Consider the following 16,111-nt stretch of genomic DNA (forward strand, 5'->3'; position numbering starts at 1 on the left):
CTAAATAAGAACGCTTTGTACGACGTAACTCATAATGTAGATTTGGTAACACTGATGTGAACATTATTTGGAGAGAATTCGTTCTTCAGAATTCAGGATTACTATTTCCCCTACATGTAAAAAACATATTCGAGTAAATGTGATTAAACCCAATAACTAATGTTTACATAATTTTCTTTTCGGATAGAATGGATAACCAAGTCAAACCTCTGCAAGAGTTCCTAACTAATATGGTTGTGCCCGACAAACGTGACAAAATTGAAATTAATCCAGAGCACATTTCAATGCTTCATGGCACAAAGAATAAGAAACAACTCAGTAAGAAGAAAAAATGTCTAAAATCTTCAACGCTTACAAGGCGAGAATATACCAAGCTCGGTCTTCATACATTACCAACACGACAAATGAAATATTCAGAAGCTATGCCACTGCACCATCTTTGGAAAGGTTATATGAAAGAGCACCTGGGTCTTAGCGAGGGTGACAAGATACCAGAGGTATACGATGCCGGTTACGACGCATTTAGTAAGCTGCTTGTTAAGACCGATTTACATGGTGCCAAAATTTCTGTTCTGAAATCAAAATGTTCAACTTTAGTTGGAATCTCTGGTATTGTAGTTATGGATACAAAAAATGTCTTAAAGATCTTAGGGAAAGACGATCGATTGAGAACAGTGCCTAAAAGTGAATGCGTTTTTAGTATGAAATTTGGTAACATGGATTTCACGATATTTGGAAAACATCTGTGTATTAGACCGGCGGAACGATCTGTGAAAAAAATAAAAAATTTTATTGAACCCATTGATTATTAAATTAGCCTTTCTGTTTACTGGGCCGTCAGTCATTTCTAGAAATTTGAAATCACTAATCGTTTCGTGAGACTGAAAAAGATGTTCAATATATTTGCAACACCGTACTTTTTATATTTACGATATTTTTTCTGCAACGAGTACATCTATTCTAATGTTGATCTATGTAGCTTTTGCGTTGGGCACTCCTCGCAAATGGATCGTTGAAATCTAGACTATTCCCTAAATCTAAATTTTTTTTAACTTTCCGCATGGACTGGAAGATGGCTGGGTCTTCTCTGTAGAATAATGGATTTCTGGAAATAAATGCTCGAACTTTAGACCTATGTATATGCCACCGTGGTGCAATGGTTAGAATGCCCGTCTTGCATACAAAGGGCCATGGCTTCAATAGCCTAAGTGAGCCTGAAATAGCGGGCTGCCACTATACCTAACCTAACCTATATGTGTGCTACAAATCTTTATACCCACCACCATAGAATGGTGACGGGGGTATAATAAGTTTGTCATTCCGTTTGTAACACATCGAAATATCGATTTCCGACTATATAAAGTATATATATTCGTGATCAGGGAGAAATTCTAAGACGATATACCGATGTCCGTCTGTCTGTCTGTTGTAATCACGCTACAGTCTTCAATAATGAAGCAATCGTGCTGAAATTTTGCACAAACTCGTCTTTTGTCTGCAGGCAGGTCAAGTTCGAAGATGGGCTATATCGGTCCAGGTTTTTATATAGTCCCCATATAAACCGACCTCCCGATTTGGGGTCTTGGGCTTATAGAAATCGTAGTTTTTATCCAATTTGCCTGAAATTTGAAATCTAGAGGTATTTTATGACCGATAGACCGATCCCCCGATTTTACTTCTTGGGCTTATAGAAACTGGAGTTTTTATTCAATTTACCTGAAATTGGAAATCTAGAGGTTTTGTAGGACCACAAATATGTGTGCCAAAAATGGAGTATCGGTCCATGTTTTGATATGGTCCCCATATAAAACGACCTCCCTATTTTACTTCTTGGGCTTCTAGAATCCGAAGTTTTTATCCTATTTGCCTGAAATTGGAAATCTAGAGGTTTTGTAGGACCACAAATATGTGTGCCAAAAATTGTGAGTATCGGTCCATGTTTTGATATGGTCCCCATATAAAACGACCTCCCGATTTTACTTCTTGGGCTTCTAGAATCCGAAGTTTTTATCCTATTTGCCTGAAATTGGAAATCTAGAGGTATTTTCGGGTAATAAAGAGGTGTGCCGAAAACGGTAAGTATCGGTCTATATTTTAGTATAGCCCCCATAAGAACGATCTCCCGATTTAACTCCTTGGGTTTCTAGAAACCGTAGTTTTTATCTGATTTGCCTGAAATTGTAAATATTCTGGTATTTTAGGCTCACAAAAATGTGTATTGGATTAAGTTTTTATCGGTCCATTTGGTAATGCCTCCATATAGACCGACTTCACTTCTTGAGGGTGTAGAAGGCGCACTGATCATGAAAATTGCTTGAAACTCAATGTAAAATTTCCAGATTTTACTTCTACAGATTTAAGATTTCAAATCAAGACGTTATTTTATAATTTTCTTGCACACTTAATGATTCCTCTAAAACTCAAACAAAAATGGTTCTTATAAATCCAGAATGTGATATAGTCCTCATAGGTGAAATCTTTAAATTTATCTTCGGGAAGTGTCCTCAAGTCCTCAAGCCCTCCTGAAATTTCAAAGGAAACTCTAATATTTGGTTCATGGTGGTGGGTATTTAAGATTCGGCCCGGCCGAACTTAGTGCTGTATATACTTGTTTTTAATGATTTTTGTCAAAGGCAATGTATAAATCTTCATTCACATACATTGGTAGACAACTGTATATATCCTCGACACCAATCTACCACTTGATTTACGACACAAGTTAGGTTTGGTATAGAGGCACGTTGCTTCAGGTTCAATTAGACTATTCAGTCCATCGTGATACGATTCTATGTTTAGCTCAATGGCCAGTGGCGTTTTACATTGTTGTCCAATCTTAGAGAAGCTTTGAAACAATCAGAAATTTCAACAGCATTACTGAAACACTGTTGGGAGTCGAAACTGTAATTGACCCTTTGTATGCAAGGCGGGAATTCTAACAATTACACCACGATGGCTTCCACATGCCGGCTCATGCCGAATATTTTGTATGACTTAACAAGTAAGGAAAGTCTAAAGTCGGGCGGGGCCGACTATATTATACTCTGCACCACTTTGTAGATCTAAATTTTCGATACCATATCACATCCGTCAAATGTGTTGGGGCTATATAAAGGTTTGTCCCAAATACATACTGTTACGAATTTGATATTTCTAGATTTAAGTTTATTTAAATTAGTTTCCGTTAATTTAAATTTCGAATTGTAACGATAAAATTACGTCATAACTTGTTAGAGTCATTTCTTTATTTTCTAGTACTTTTCTAGACATCTTTAGTGTTCTTAGTTTTCCAATCGTTCATTGTAAAAGTAACACCTTTTGTTTTACTGTTATAATTATCGGTAATATGACCAGAATGCACTAGCCAAGATAAGAATAAGCCTAAAAGTATGTGTGCCATATCACCTGTAAAATAACGCCCCATCGAAAGTTCTAGATAGCCGAGACAATGAACATAAGTCGATAAATATGTGCAATGTCGCCGTGCGACATCTACAAGGTAGTAGCTTAATCTCGAAGGTTGTAGGTCAATTAGCGAGAACATTCGAAATCGTCATATCTCGGTATATAAACCTCTAGCGGAGAGATCAGTCAAGTCAGTCGAAAGCTAAAGTTTATACAGTACACATCGTAGAGCAGATAAGTGAAACCAATCAGTTAAACAAATAAATTGTAGATTGTCGTTATTTGAAAAGAACTGTGTTTTAATTATCGGGTAATTAAATACGCCTCAATATAAAAAAACGTAACAATACATTTAAATATCACTCGATCTGGACAGAATTTGATAGACTTCTACAAAATCTAAAGACTCAAAATTTAAGTCGGCTAATGCACAAGGGTGGAGCACAATGTTAGTAAAAAATGTGGGAAACATTTAAATCTGAAGCAATTTTAAGGAAACTTCGCAAAAGTTTATTTATGATTTATCGCTCGATATATATGTATTATAAGTTTAGGAAAATTAGAGTTAGACTAAGCAGTGGCGATTTTACAAGGAAAATGTTGGTATTTTGACCATTTCTGTCGAAATCAGAAAAACATATATATGGGAGCTATATCTAAATCTGAACCGATTTCAACCAAATTTGGCACACATAGCTGCAATGCTAATTCTACTCCCTGTGCAAAATTTCAATTAAATCGGAGTTAAAAATTGGCCTCTGTGGTCGTATGAGTGTAAATCGGGCGAAAGCTATATATGGGAGCTATATCTAAATCTGCACCGATTTCAACCGAATTCGGCACGCATAGCTACAATGCTAATTCTACTCCCTGTGCAAAATTTCAATTAAATCGGACTAAAAGATTGGCCACTGTGGTCATATGAGTGTAAATCGGGCTAACGATATATATGGGAGCTATATCTGAATCTGAACCGATTTCAATAAAATTTGGCACACTTGACTACACTACTAATTGTACTCCTAGTGCAAAATTTCAACCAAATTGGGGTAAAACTCTGGCTTCTGGGACCGTATTAGTCCATATCGGGCGAAAGATATATATGGGAGCTTTATCTAAATCTGAACCGATTCCAATAAAATTTGGCACACTTGACTATAGTACTAATTGTTCTTCTTGTGCAAAATTTTAAGCAAATTACGATAAAACTCTGGCTTCTGGGGCCATATAAGTCCATATCGGGCGAAATATATATATATAGGAGCTATATCTAAATGTGAACCGATTTCTTCCAAAATCAATATGGTTCTATTCTGAGTTAAAACACATATTTATGCCAAATTTGAAGTCGATTGGACTAAAACTGCGACCTAGACTTTGATTACAAAAATGTGTTCACGGACAGACGGACATGGCTATATCGACTCAGGAGCCCACCCTGAGCATTTTTGCCAGACACCATGTGTCTACCTCGTCTCCTTCTGGGTGTTGCAAACATATGCACTAACTTATAATACCCTGTTCCACAGTGTGGTGCAGGGTATAAAAATTAATCAGTTGCCATAAAATACATTTGCCCACATGTGCGTGATCACTATAATTTATATTCTGTTAAGTTATTGGGTTCTTTAGGTTTAGTAGCAGCCTGTTATTTTATGTCAATCCCAGTTTCGACAACAAAAAGTTTAGCAGCGGTAATCCTCACTCAGAAATTCTGTTGAAATTACTGAGAAGCTTTGGCACACTTAAAAATGTCGTCATTATTACTGGGAGGGATTATTCTATCGCTGAACAACCTTTTTGTGTTTGGTCGATACTGGGATTGGACACAGTGCCCACGGTGGCACGAGATTATATGGAGGATACGTCCTCATTTTCACAGAAAAGATAGATGTGACTAATGTATAAAAATCGGAAATAATTTCCAATATCGTGAACTTTGCAATATTTCCACCTCCCGGATTGTAATAGTTTATCTTGCCTAACTAGAGGACGAGGGCCAGAGAAAAAGGAAAGTACGCACCATTTTAAGAAAACTTTTTATATCCGTATATAAACATTGAAAGAAAGCGCGAGCGGTTTTAAAAGCTTCAGTAGACACTCGAACAGGCGATGCATGTAATAATTTACGAACATGATTTGTTCTTCCACCCGGTCGCTATTCGAATTTGGCTTTTTAGTCATGCATAACTAATGCACTTTCATGTTATGTTGGGCATAACAAATGGAAGCCGTTTTAAAAACATAATTTTAAGTAATGAGGCCTTTCACGTTTATAAAATTTTCTTCAAAAAAAAAAAAAAAAAAAAAAAAAAAACACTCCTATGCTTTCACAATAATAGGGAATATTTTATTATATATTTGTAACCATTTATATATATTGTTATTTTAAACACTTCTCGAGGTTGAAATGATTTACATTGGATGTAGAGGTGTGCACGTGACACGAAATTGTCGTGACTCACGAAAATTTTCGTGATTCGTGCGTGAGTCGTGTCACGCTCATGACAACAGCGTGAGTGTGCGTGATCGTGATTAACAAACCAAAATGTCGAGCGTGAGCGTGAGTCACGAAAATAATATCTTCGTGAGTGTGCGTGAGTAACGTGTTACACTCACGAAAATATTCCTGCTCACCAACATGAAACGCTTAAAAGTTAAATTCAATTACAATTTTAGTGACACCTATCCCAGGTGTCACTAAAGAGTTTAAGAGTTTAATAACACTCTCGATTTTAATAATGCTCATGTTTTCAGACGCTTCGGTAAGGTAAATTAATCATAAAATTATTCGTGAGTCACGATATTTTTCGCGAGTCACGATATTTTTCGTGAGTCACGGTATTTATCGTGAGTCACGACGTTTTCGTGCGTGAGTGTGCGTGAGTACAAATATTCTTTTCGTGAGTGTGCATGAGTCCTACCAAAAAATATCGTGCGTGAGTATGATTTTTCAGTCGTGAGTGTGCGTGAGCGTAAGTAAACTATTACTCACGTGCACACCTCTAATTGGATGCCATGTTACGGTCATATCGATAGCACTTTATGCCTCCCTGTGTTAAGACGTTATTTTATGTCGCGAACAACTCACGGCTGGAGCGAAAAAGAATTTCATTTTATAAAAATTTGACGAGAAAAAATTAGGCAAAAACACTACAACAAAAATTGACATTTTTAAAACTCTCAATTCCAACGAAGGCATATATTTTTTAAACAAAGCAATTTTTTGAGTTTTTATTATTGCAGCAAAAAGTGACTGGTATCCCTTTATCAGATTTTGCTGTTTTAGCAGGCTTTGTTGGACATGTGGCCTTTTGTTTGATCGGAGACCACTCTATAACTCGCGGGAAGATCAATAACTTGTCGTGATGCAATCATCCCTTCCGGGATACCACTTGCTTTTTACTGTATACCGTTTGTGATCGTGGGTAATTTACAGATCTCTGGATTAAGTCCATTGATCCCGCATGACTATTCTAAATGCGATCATCTGGGAGTCCCTCTGCCGGGATTCGACTTAAGGATGCTGCGTTGATGATGCTTCCTTCATGGGAGTTTTTTAAAGAATCAATAATATATTCTCTGAAGCTGTCCCAAATTGTTTGCTATTGATATATAAAACTTTCGATGTCCAACAATTTCAACATATACTGTTCAAGGGGATCGACATTCATTTCGAATTGCAACAGTGAAGTGTGTGCCACAGGATTCCACCATTGACCCATTAATTTATAAAACGTATTCAAACAAAAATTACAGTATGCTATCATGCTGTAATTTTTAATATCTTTATTACTTTGAGACTTAAGAAGTTGTCATTCGAGTCATCTCTGGTTATTATGCTTTGCTTTTTTAATAAATTTAGGGGTTATTCCACCGCTGAACAACCTTTTTGTGTTTGGTCGAAACTGGGATTGAACCCACGGTGGCACGAGATTTAAAGATCTAAATCTCTATCACGAGATGTAAAAATGTATCACTCGGACCATTTCTGGTTACTATGTTTTCCTTTTTTTTAAATAAATTTAGTTGAATTTGGTTTTAACTTCAATTTCATTTTATTCCTAGAGCTTAACTAAGTGTAAAACTAATCTAAAGCTACTCTATACTTAGCATACATTTTACAAGTGTTTTGTTGATTTGGCTGTCTATGTATTGTGAGTGACAAATTACTACATAAGAATAAACCAATATTTTTGAAGTTCTGTGGCAGTAGCAACATATTAGGTTGCAAAAAACAAAAACTAAAATTTTTCTCAAAAAACAAAAAAAAAAAAAATATAACAAAAATAATATTTCAATTATTTAAATTTGCACAATGTGTTAGTGTTAAAATTAAAGGAACTTTTAGATTATTTGATGTATTTTACATTAAACCAGTTAATGGTGATAACACGATTTCACGAAATATTTTGTCTTCCTTTTTAAAATTTCATTTGGTTGTTAATTTTTTTTTTCTAAATATATACATATTTCATTAAGTAATTCAAATCACATTTAAATAAATTATAATTAAATCAATTACGTTAATTCAATGATAAAAGCAAATGTACATAATGTAGATGTACACAGAACACCTTAATATGTCTTTTTTTATTACTATTTGTAGATTTATTGCTTTTAGCAGACATTGTTTTTGGTTTTACTTGCAAAAATTTGTGCAATGTGTTTTTTGTTTAAAGTTTTTTATATCGTACATATGTTTGGTAATTATACATGTATTACTTTAACATCAGTCATTAGAATGTTATATTGAACTAAAATTAAGTAGACCCGTTGCATAAAGGAGAAACTGTTTGGTTGTCTGCCTTTAGTAATAAGTATTTAAAAAAACAAATACATGCAAATATTTCAATAAAATATCTATTGAGTAAACATAATAATTGTGTCTAATGCTAGTATGTCTGAGGGTAAATGACGAAGACCACAAATTATAGAGTCGTTCTATTTACAATCAAATTATGTTTAAAAGAAACCCGTGTCGCACCCGTTATACACAATTCTCTTCATGTGCCGACTTATACACACCATTCTCTTAAATTAAATAGCAAAAATCTATTGAGATGCTTTCTGGAAGATTCTTTGAACAACTGGTTAAGTACATCTAAGCTACCCTTTTCTGATGATAAATGGCAATGATTCTACATTATAAGGCCTCTTTTGGGGAGGGGTGGGGGACAAGAGCTCTGAAGCTCATTTTCATTGCCAGTCACCCGCTTAATAAAGATCGTCCTCAATGTTATGTATTAGAACCTTTTTATCTTCTTTGGTATTACTATCCCTGGAAAGTGTTTGCTGGACCATTTTTGGATCAAAGCATGGCTGTAACAATAAGGTTTTAATTAATAATCTTGAAACCGTTATATTGATAGCAAACAAAATCTTACCGTATCGCAATAATTCATATTACAACAATTTTCAATAGTAATTTCGCACTGTTCCGTAGCAATCGGCCGATTGGTTAATGGTGTATCAGACGATGAAGCTGGTTGTCTGCGTACCACAAAGGTTTTCTTAATCCTTGGCCTTGCCGGTTTGTAGAAACGTCGAACACCATGTACGATCAATAGCACCAAGCATAAACATAACACCACACCGGCAACAAGAGCAATGACTATCGTATTTGTCCATGTCATTGGGTCCTTGCAAACTTCTAGATGTTTATAAGTGGGTATAGCATAGAGGCGAGCAGCTTCATCACTTTGAGACGATAGTTCTTCGCATCTGGAAAATAATGGTAATGAAAATCAATCCAATATAGACAAATATCAATAAATAAACTAAAAAAATCTAAATATGATCAAACCAGTGCAAATATGGCGTTGTAGAATTTACATTTGTGTGAAAAATTAAGAAAAGTTCATATGCCCATCAAGGCAGATTTAGCAAGGTAGTTTTAGTATTACAAAAACAAAAATGTCAGTCGCCATATTGAAACTTTGATTGTCAGTCAAATTGAATTAAATTTCTCACTTGTTGAACAATATGTTCAACAAGTTGGAAATTTAAAATAGAGAAAATCTGGAAATGATCGATGTATGCTTCGAAATATGATACGGTCTACAAGAATAATTGAAGTAATTCTTGCCATCAATTATGAGGATAATTTATTTCGATACTTTTCTGTCATAAATTTAAAGCAAATTGAAAATTCAAAATTTTTGGTATAAAATAATTTTATTTTGAATTTTTATTTTTATTTGTCGCAATTGTCTATTAAAAATTGACGTAGCTAGCAACATTTCCGTAGGGGGTAAAAGCTACGATGTGTGCTCATTGTGAAGATACCTCAAAAAGAGAAAAAATAAATTCTTATAGATGGGAAGAAACCATAATATTTAATTCAATGATATATAATCATGATTTGAAGAAATACTGAATGGTATTTGGTAGGGGGAGATGAAAAACCCATAAAACCCCTTTAGCTACGCCTATGCCATTAAGCAGATACCGACAATCAAAGTTCTGCTCAAATGAAAAAATTGTAATCATCTGATAGCTTGAAACTACCTTCCTAAATATACCTTGATGCCCATATTTAAAACTATTTATTGACAGCTTGTTGAAGGAATTTGCACGGTAAAAGTAGGTTAAAAGTTTTCTCTAAATTTATTGTATATGGATGATAGAGTTTATGTGGTGGTTACGGTTACTGTGTCGAGACAGTAATTTTTTGTTTAAAGTTTTCGGCCAATATTAAGGATACCGGAACAGAAAAAAATATCACCAAAATATGTCCAATTAAAAAGATTAATGAAGGAGAAAACGTAATCAATTAAAATAAAGTTCATTAAAAAATAATTGAAATTTTTTACATTTTCAATAAAATTATCCCAATTAATATTTTAATTGAAAAAACATCCAATTAAATATATAATTGAAAATTTAGTATGGAAATAATTAGTTTCACACTATTCACTGGTTCATTAAATTTTGACTCATACTGAAAAGTTCTTTTAATCGGAAGGAATTTCATTCCATAATCTGCATAAATGAATTATGGTATGAATGATCTTTCCAAAACAAGACTCTTATCGGAATTTGAGTATTACGTGTAGAATTTAAAAAATAAGGAAAATTCACTATAAATAAATAAACAATAACGCAATACATAATTGTTTGCCTCAATTAAAAAATTGAAAAATTTTCGCACAGTGGTCACACTTATATAAATTCACCCGAAAAATAATTTTTAAATAAATTAGTTTTGTGAAAAATTAAATTTGAATTTAAAAGTGCTGGTTTGTGTCCCGGATAAGGCCTCTGCTGCAATTCTAAATTCGAATTTATCTTCAAACACATGCAATTACCTTCTTTTCCTATATAAAAATAAATGATTTCCCAGTTTTAAACTTAGATTAAAAAAAACTCTTGTATTTGAACTTACATGTCATGACATCCAAATGGTACATATGTGTCCGGCTCATATTTCAACACCCTACAGAAGAGTGAACAAATCTCGGTTGAATTTTGGTCACAACGTTGTCCTCCAAAATTGTCACTACATTCACATGTTGGCTCGCCATTGCTATCGATCTTGCATTCACCTTCGTTCAGGCAATACCCCGAGCACTTAGACGATTGACATCTTCTGCCGTAGAAACCGCGTTGGCACGAGCACTTTTGCTGTCCCGTCGAGGACATGGTACACGTACCATGTATACAATAGTTGTGACATTCATTTGTTTCACAACGAGCACCAACAAATCCTACTTTACAAATACATATTCCGCTTTGTTCTATATATATACCATCGTTCAGGCAATAGTCGCGCTTCGGTAAATCTACTCCGGCTGAAATCTCGTTGTCCATTGAAATGGGTTTCGAATCTAAAAGACGTCGTGTAATTTTATTAATTACGCTGCTACAGTGGTCATCCTTCTGCAAATTGGTCATATAACGGGAACGAGCAATGATACCGCTAGGTTTATCCTGAAGTCTTAGTATCATACGCGGTAAAGATGCTTCCTCAATTTCCTTCTCGGTATGGTTAACGGATTTCTCACTAACCACTTTAGTGTGACTCAAAATAGCCTCATTCCTTTCATCAGTCCAATATATTAAATCTTTCGTTACAGCCAAATTTGAAGGGGTACTGTGCATACCTTTGACTACCACTGTACGTTCAGTACCGTCTAGATTGGCACTTTCCACAGTATAATGTATACCTTGTTGATCGACTACCCAGTAGATACGATCCGCTAATTGATCGACAACTATGCCATGAGGTAACCACAAGTCTTTATCAACAATTACTTTACGATTATTTCCATCCAAATCAATTCGTTCTATTGTAGCATTAGTAAAATTGGAGTTGGTCCAATAAAGTTTACGTCGGCAAAAATCTATAGCGATACCATCAGGAAGAGTGTCTTCATTGGCAAAATCCATAAGGATTTTCGGCTCCTTTAATTCCACTCTATCAACAGATGTATAATATATCTTCCTTCCTTTTTGATCCACCCAATATAAATTTCTGTCCAATGGATCATAGGCAATGCTGGTAATTGTCTCGTTTTGAGTCTTTTGTACTATTGTGTCAATAATATGATTATCATCTGAGGATCCTCCATGAGATAATTTCAAGGAAAATATACTGCCATTGTTATGTACACGATCGGCGAAATAAACAATTTCTTCTGTCTCATCGAATGCAATAGCAGATAAATGATCGAATTGGTGTGCCGAACTGGTAACCTCTCTCCAGTGTTCATTATAAAAAATTATTTTTGTTTTGGCGGTTACGGCATAATCTGAAAAAAAGAATAACAGACGGAAATTTAATTGATTGACGAATTGCAATGTAACTAGATTTTTAGTACATAATGATTTAAAAATAAGTATGTAAAGACAAGTCACACTCTATGTCATGAATTACTTTAAGTATCCTAACACTTTTATTAAAGTCAAAATGTGCTATCAATTATGTCCATCAAGAACGGATTTAGGCTGAATTTTACATCAATGGGTTCATGTGTTTTACATCAATACAGTGAAACCTCTTAGATGTGGACACCCACGGTCGCTTAAATTTTGTTCACATTTGGGGGGTGTCCGCTTATGAGAGGTTAATTTTGATGTGTTAAATAGCAAACATTTGTCTTGAGAATTGTCCACCTTTGAGAGATGTCTGGGTTTCAGAGTGTTCACGTTTGAGAGGTTTCACTGTATATGCTAATTATGAATTTGTTACACTTTATTAGCCTAAATCGAATTATACACATAATATATAGAAGATATCCAAATCAGTGGTGCCAGTATTTTCTTGGCTCAAGTCCCCAAATTGGAAAGCTTTCATTCCCAAAAATCCCCAATTTAAATTAAAATTCCCCACAAAAATCCCCAATACATTTTTGACAATCACAATTTAATCAAGAAATAAAATTGGGTGATCGATCAATATGGCGTTTTTGGAAAAATTTCTTAGGCAATCAGAGTAAATGAATTTCATAGAAAACATAACTCTAAACCCAATTATATATATTTAACAGATTTCGAAGATTCCCCACAAAAATCCTCAAATTTCTGTAATTTCCCCACCAAATCCCCAACTCAAAAATTTCGCCCCCATCCCCGAAGAATATCCCCGATTTGGGGAAAATCCCCAATGCTGACAACACTGATCCAAACCGATTTACCCAGCAAAGACTGGTACACGGACGAATCGATTGTTGTTTAGGTGTAAAAATTATATGTGTGGAACTAAAAATGTTAGCAAATTATTTTTAAGTGCAAGCATATAATGATCGTAAACTAGCATAACATGTTTGCGACATATATGTTAATATGTTAGAACGTATTATGTTTGGGACATACAATTTTTTAAATGGATGTAACATATATGCAAACATATATTAATTTATATATTGCCTATAAACATATATGTGTCTGGAAAGAGAGACCGAGAGAGTATGCTGCAAGTAAAAAATTGGAAGTAACCAATTGGTGTCTTAAAAATATATACACACAAAGAAAATGTCATTAAAAGTGAAACATAATATGTTTTGACAATACAAGCAATATTATGCTTGGATCAATCCTGAAAATATATTGTTACGTTTTTATATTGAGGCGTGTTTAACCCTAGACAGCTTATTTACGTCTGAGAGACGTATGAGCTTTTTAGTTTTCGCTCTCCCTCATGAAAATGAGTACTGAAAATGTGATATTTCTGTTACACAATAAATAAAAGTTTAGCCAAAAACGTTTTTAAATAATAAATGTAAGTACAAAAATTTAAAACAAAAAGTCACAAATTTTGTCCACGTGATGACAAACCCGTGACTTTCAGTAGGATAAGCTTTCTAGGGTTAATAACCCGATAATTAAAACACAGTTCTTTTCAAATAACGACAATCTACAATTTATTTGCTTAACTGATAGATTAACTAGGCTTCACTTATATGCTCTACGCTGTGTCCTGTTTGACTTTTAGCTTACGACTGACTTGACTAGCTCCATCTGCCAGAGGTTTTATAGCCAAGCCATAACTATTTGGAATATTCTAGCAAGATGGTTGTATAATATACTACAATATACTATGTCTCGTCTAGCCTTGTGTACAACCATCTAGAACAATCTACAAGCTTCTCGTAATTCGTCCAGCAGATTTCGCACATATTTATCTGGTTATGCTCATAATCTGACGATTTTATCAGCTAAACTCGAACTTAATACCCTTAGGGCTTACCAATACCGGAGGGTTTCGATTACCTTACATCAGATTTTCATGAGTACTATCACGTAGTTAATAGATTTGTTGTTTATTTCTTGTAAACTAAACCCAAATAATTTTTTTTTTTTCAATATAATGTAAAGTTTTGGATCAATAACATTTACTGCCATTTTCATGTTCCTCCATTAGGCTTTAACTGCCAGTTAATAGAAAGTAAATTGCAAATATCTTTTCTCCGGTTAATATAAGCTGTGCTTTGAATAAAAACATACGTGGACAAATAGACGGACATCACTAAATAGACTCAAAATTTGATTCTGAGACGAACTTCGACTTTCGATATTTTTGAGAATTAATTGTTGTTTGGCAAAATCGGCTAATCGACTATTGATGTTGCCATAATCGACATTTATTCGAAAAAAAAAAAAACAACGGTCAACCAATGCAAGGGACGAAAGATAACTTTTCCAAAATTTTAATGAGTCGAACTTTCAAATTTTTACTCTATGTCGATATGTTTACTAATACTACACTATGAGTTTCAAACTCATAGTGTCAATATTTGAGGTCAAACGTATCAGACATGCGTTATTTGGCAAAATATCACAAAATTTTTAAATTAACATCCAAAGCACTGATTTCGGATCACACTTTAAGAAGTGATGTAAATTCAGTGCAACGGCTGTTGAAATGGTGGACATCCATCTTATGACAAGACCTTGTTAAATTCATCCATTATGCGCTAATTATAGCGCATAATGGATGAATATGAACTTTTAATGTTCTTTTGTAAAAAAAGAACGTATCCAATAGGAACATTTTAAGTACTTGTTTGGGGATTCATTTTTTGATGGGTTGTTGAAAAATTTGCACCTTTTACATATTTTGGCCGGATTATGAACTTTTAATGTTCTTATGTTAAAAAAGCCAAGCTGCTGGTTGGCTTCTGTGAAAATTATGGCACGCATAGTGACAAATTGAGGACATTTTCAGCACTGCCGACAAACGAGAGTGCTGCGATTGCGATTGTTGATGGTGCGACAGAAAGAAATTCAATCACGAAATTAATTGTTTCAATTAACTTTTTAATTGAAATTGTTTCAGAATTAATATACAGATATAAAAAAATATTTGATTTGTTCATTTTTAATTAACACATTTAAAAATTTAATCGATTTCGTTCGTAAAACTCAATCAATTCCTTAATTGAGATATTCAATTATTTATTGTATTTTGATTAATTTATAATTATTTCAGCACTTTTTAATTGATACGTTTTTAATTTTAAATGGAAATATTTTATTGATATTTCTCAGAGTACTACTCCTACAGAGTATTAGATTGCGATTGCGTTTTTAAAGAATATAAAATTTAATAAAATGATATTTTCAAAATGTTTCTTCGATTTAGAATTTCAAAAATATTTCTTTGTTAGTAGTAGGGAACACAACTATTGTCAATTCATATTGCGTTTTTGACGGCCATTTTCATGTAGCTCCATTAGGCTTTATCTGCCAGTTAACAGAAAGAAAAATGGAAATATCTTTTCTCCGGTTAACTTTAACTGAAAAAATTTTCAGCAGTTAAGTTTCTAACTGGCATATGGAATATATACGCAATTCATATTGCGTTCTTGAGAAATGTAAAATATTGTTTTGTTCCACTTATGTTCAAACGAAAACAAAACAATAGAAGAGGAAGAGGAAGAACATATATGTTCCTTCCATTTTTTTTTATGAAAGTCTCACAAATTATGTTAAAATTTGTGCAATTGATTAATAAGGAAAGCTTATTTTCCTTATTTTTCCGGGGTTTCAATAATTTTCTGACAATTTCTTCTTATTCTTAGTTTACTTTGTGAAGACAAATCGTAACCGACAAGTACACTGAAAAAAAAGCATACTCGGTTCCAAAGATTTTGTCTTTACTTTAAAAAATTTGGTATTGATTCCGAGCCAAAGAAGCGGAGAATACAAGTAAGGATACTTTTAAGACACAATTCTCTTTTAAATTTAGGTTTTGTGTACTTGCTTC

At 33.9% G+C, this 16,111-nt stretch overlaps 2 protein-coding genes across 2 annotated transcripts in view; one reads left to right on the forward strand and one right to left on the reverse strand.

The window, feature by feature from the left end:
* The first annotated feature begins 5 nt into the window (after positions 1 to 5).
* Pop4 (ribonuclease P/MRP subunit POP4) lies at positions 6 to 813 on the forward strand. The gene is made up of 2 exons (XM_075304137.1): positions 6 to 116; positions 188 to 813. Exon 2 carries the CDS (start codon positions 189 to 191, stop codon positions 810 to 812), a length of 624 nt encoding a protein of 207 aa, XP_075160252.1. The 5' UTR covers positions 6 to 116; position 188; the 3' UTR covers position 813.
* A 6,623-nt stretch (positions 814 to 7,436) lies between these two features.
* cue (Low-density lipoprotein receptor repeat domain-containing protein cueball) overlaps positions 7,437 to 16,111 on the reverse strand; it is a 39,890-nt gene continuing 31,215 nt past the window's right edge. The window contains exons 2-4 of the mRNA XM_075307395.1: positions 10,790 to 12,155; positions 8,790 to 9,126; positions 7,437 to 8,724 (exon numbers count right to left, since the gene is read on the reverse strand). Coding sequence (XP_075163510.1) covers positions 8,620 to 8,724; positions 8,790 to 9,126; positions 10,790 to 12,155 — 1,808 coding nt within the window. The 3' untranslated portion in view covers positions 7,437 to 8,619. The remainder of the gene's footprint in view (positions 8,725 to 8,789; positions 9,127 to 10,789; positions 12,156 to 16,111) is intronic.

The sequence above is a fragment of the Haematobia irritans genome, chromosome 4, assembly GCF_050003625.1.
Source record: "Haematobia irritans isolate KBUSLIRL chromosome 4, ASM5000362v1, whole genome shotgun sequence".
Taxonomy (NCBI): domain Eukaryota; kingdom Metazoa; phylum Arthropoda; class Insecta; order Diptera; family Muscidae; genus Haematobia; species Haematobia irritans.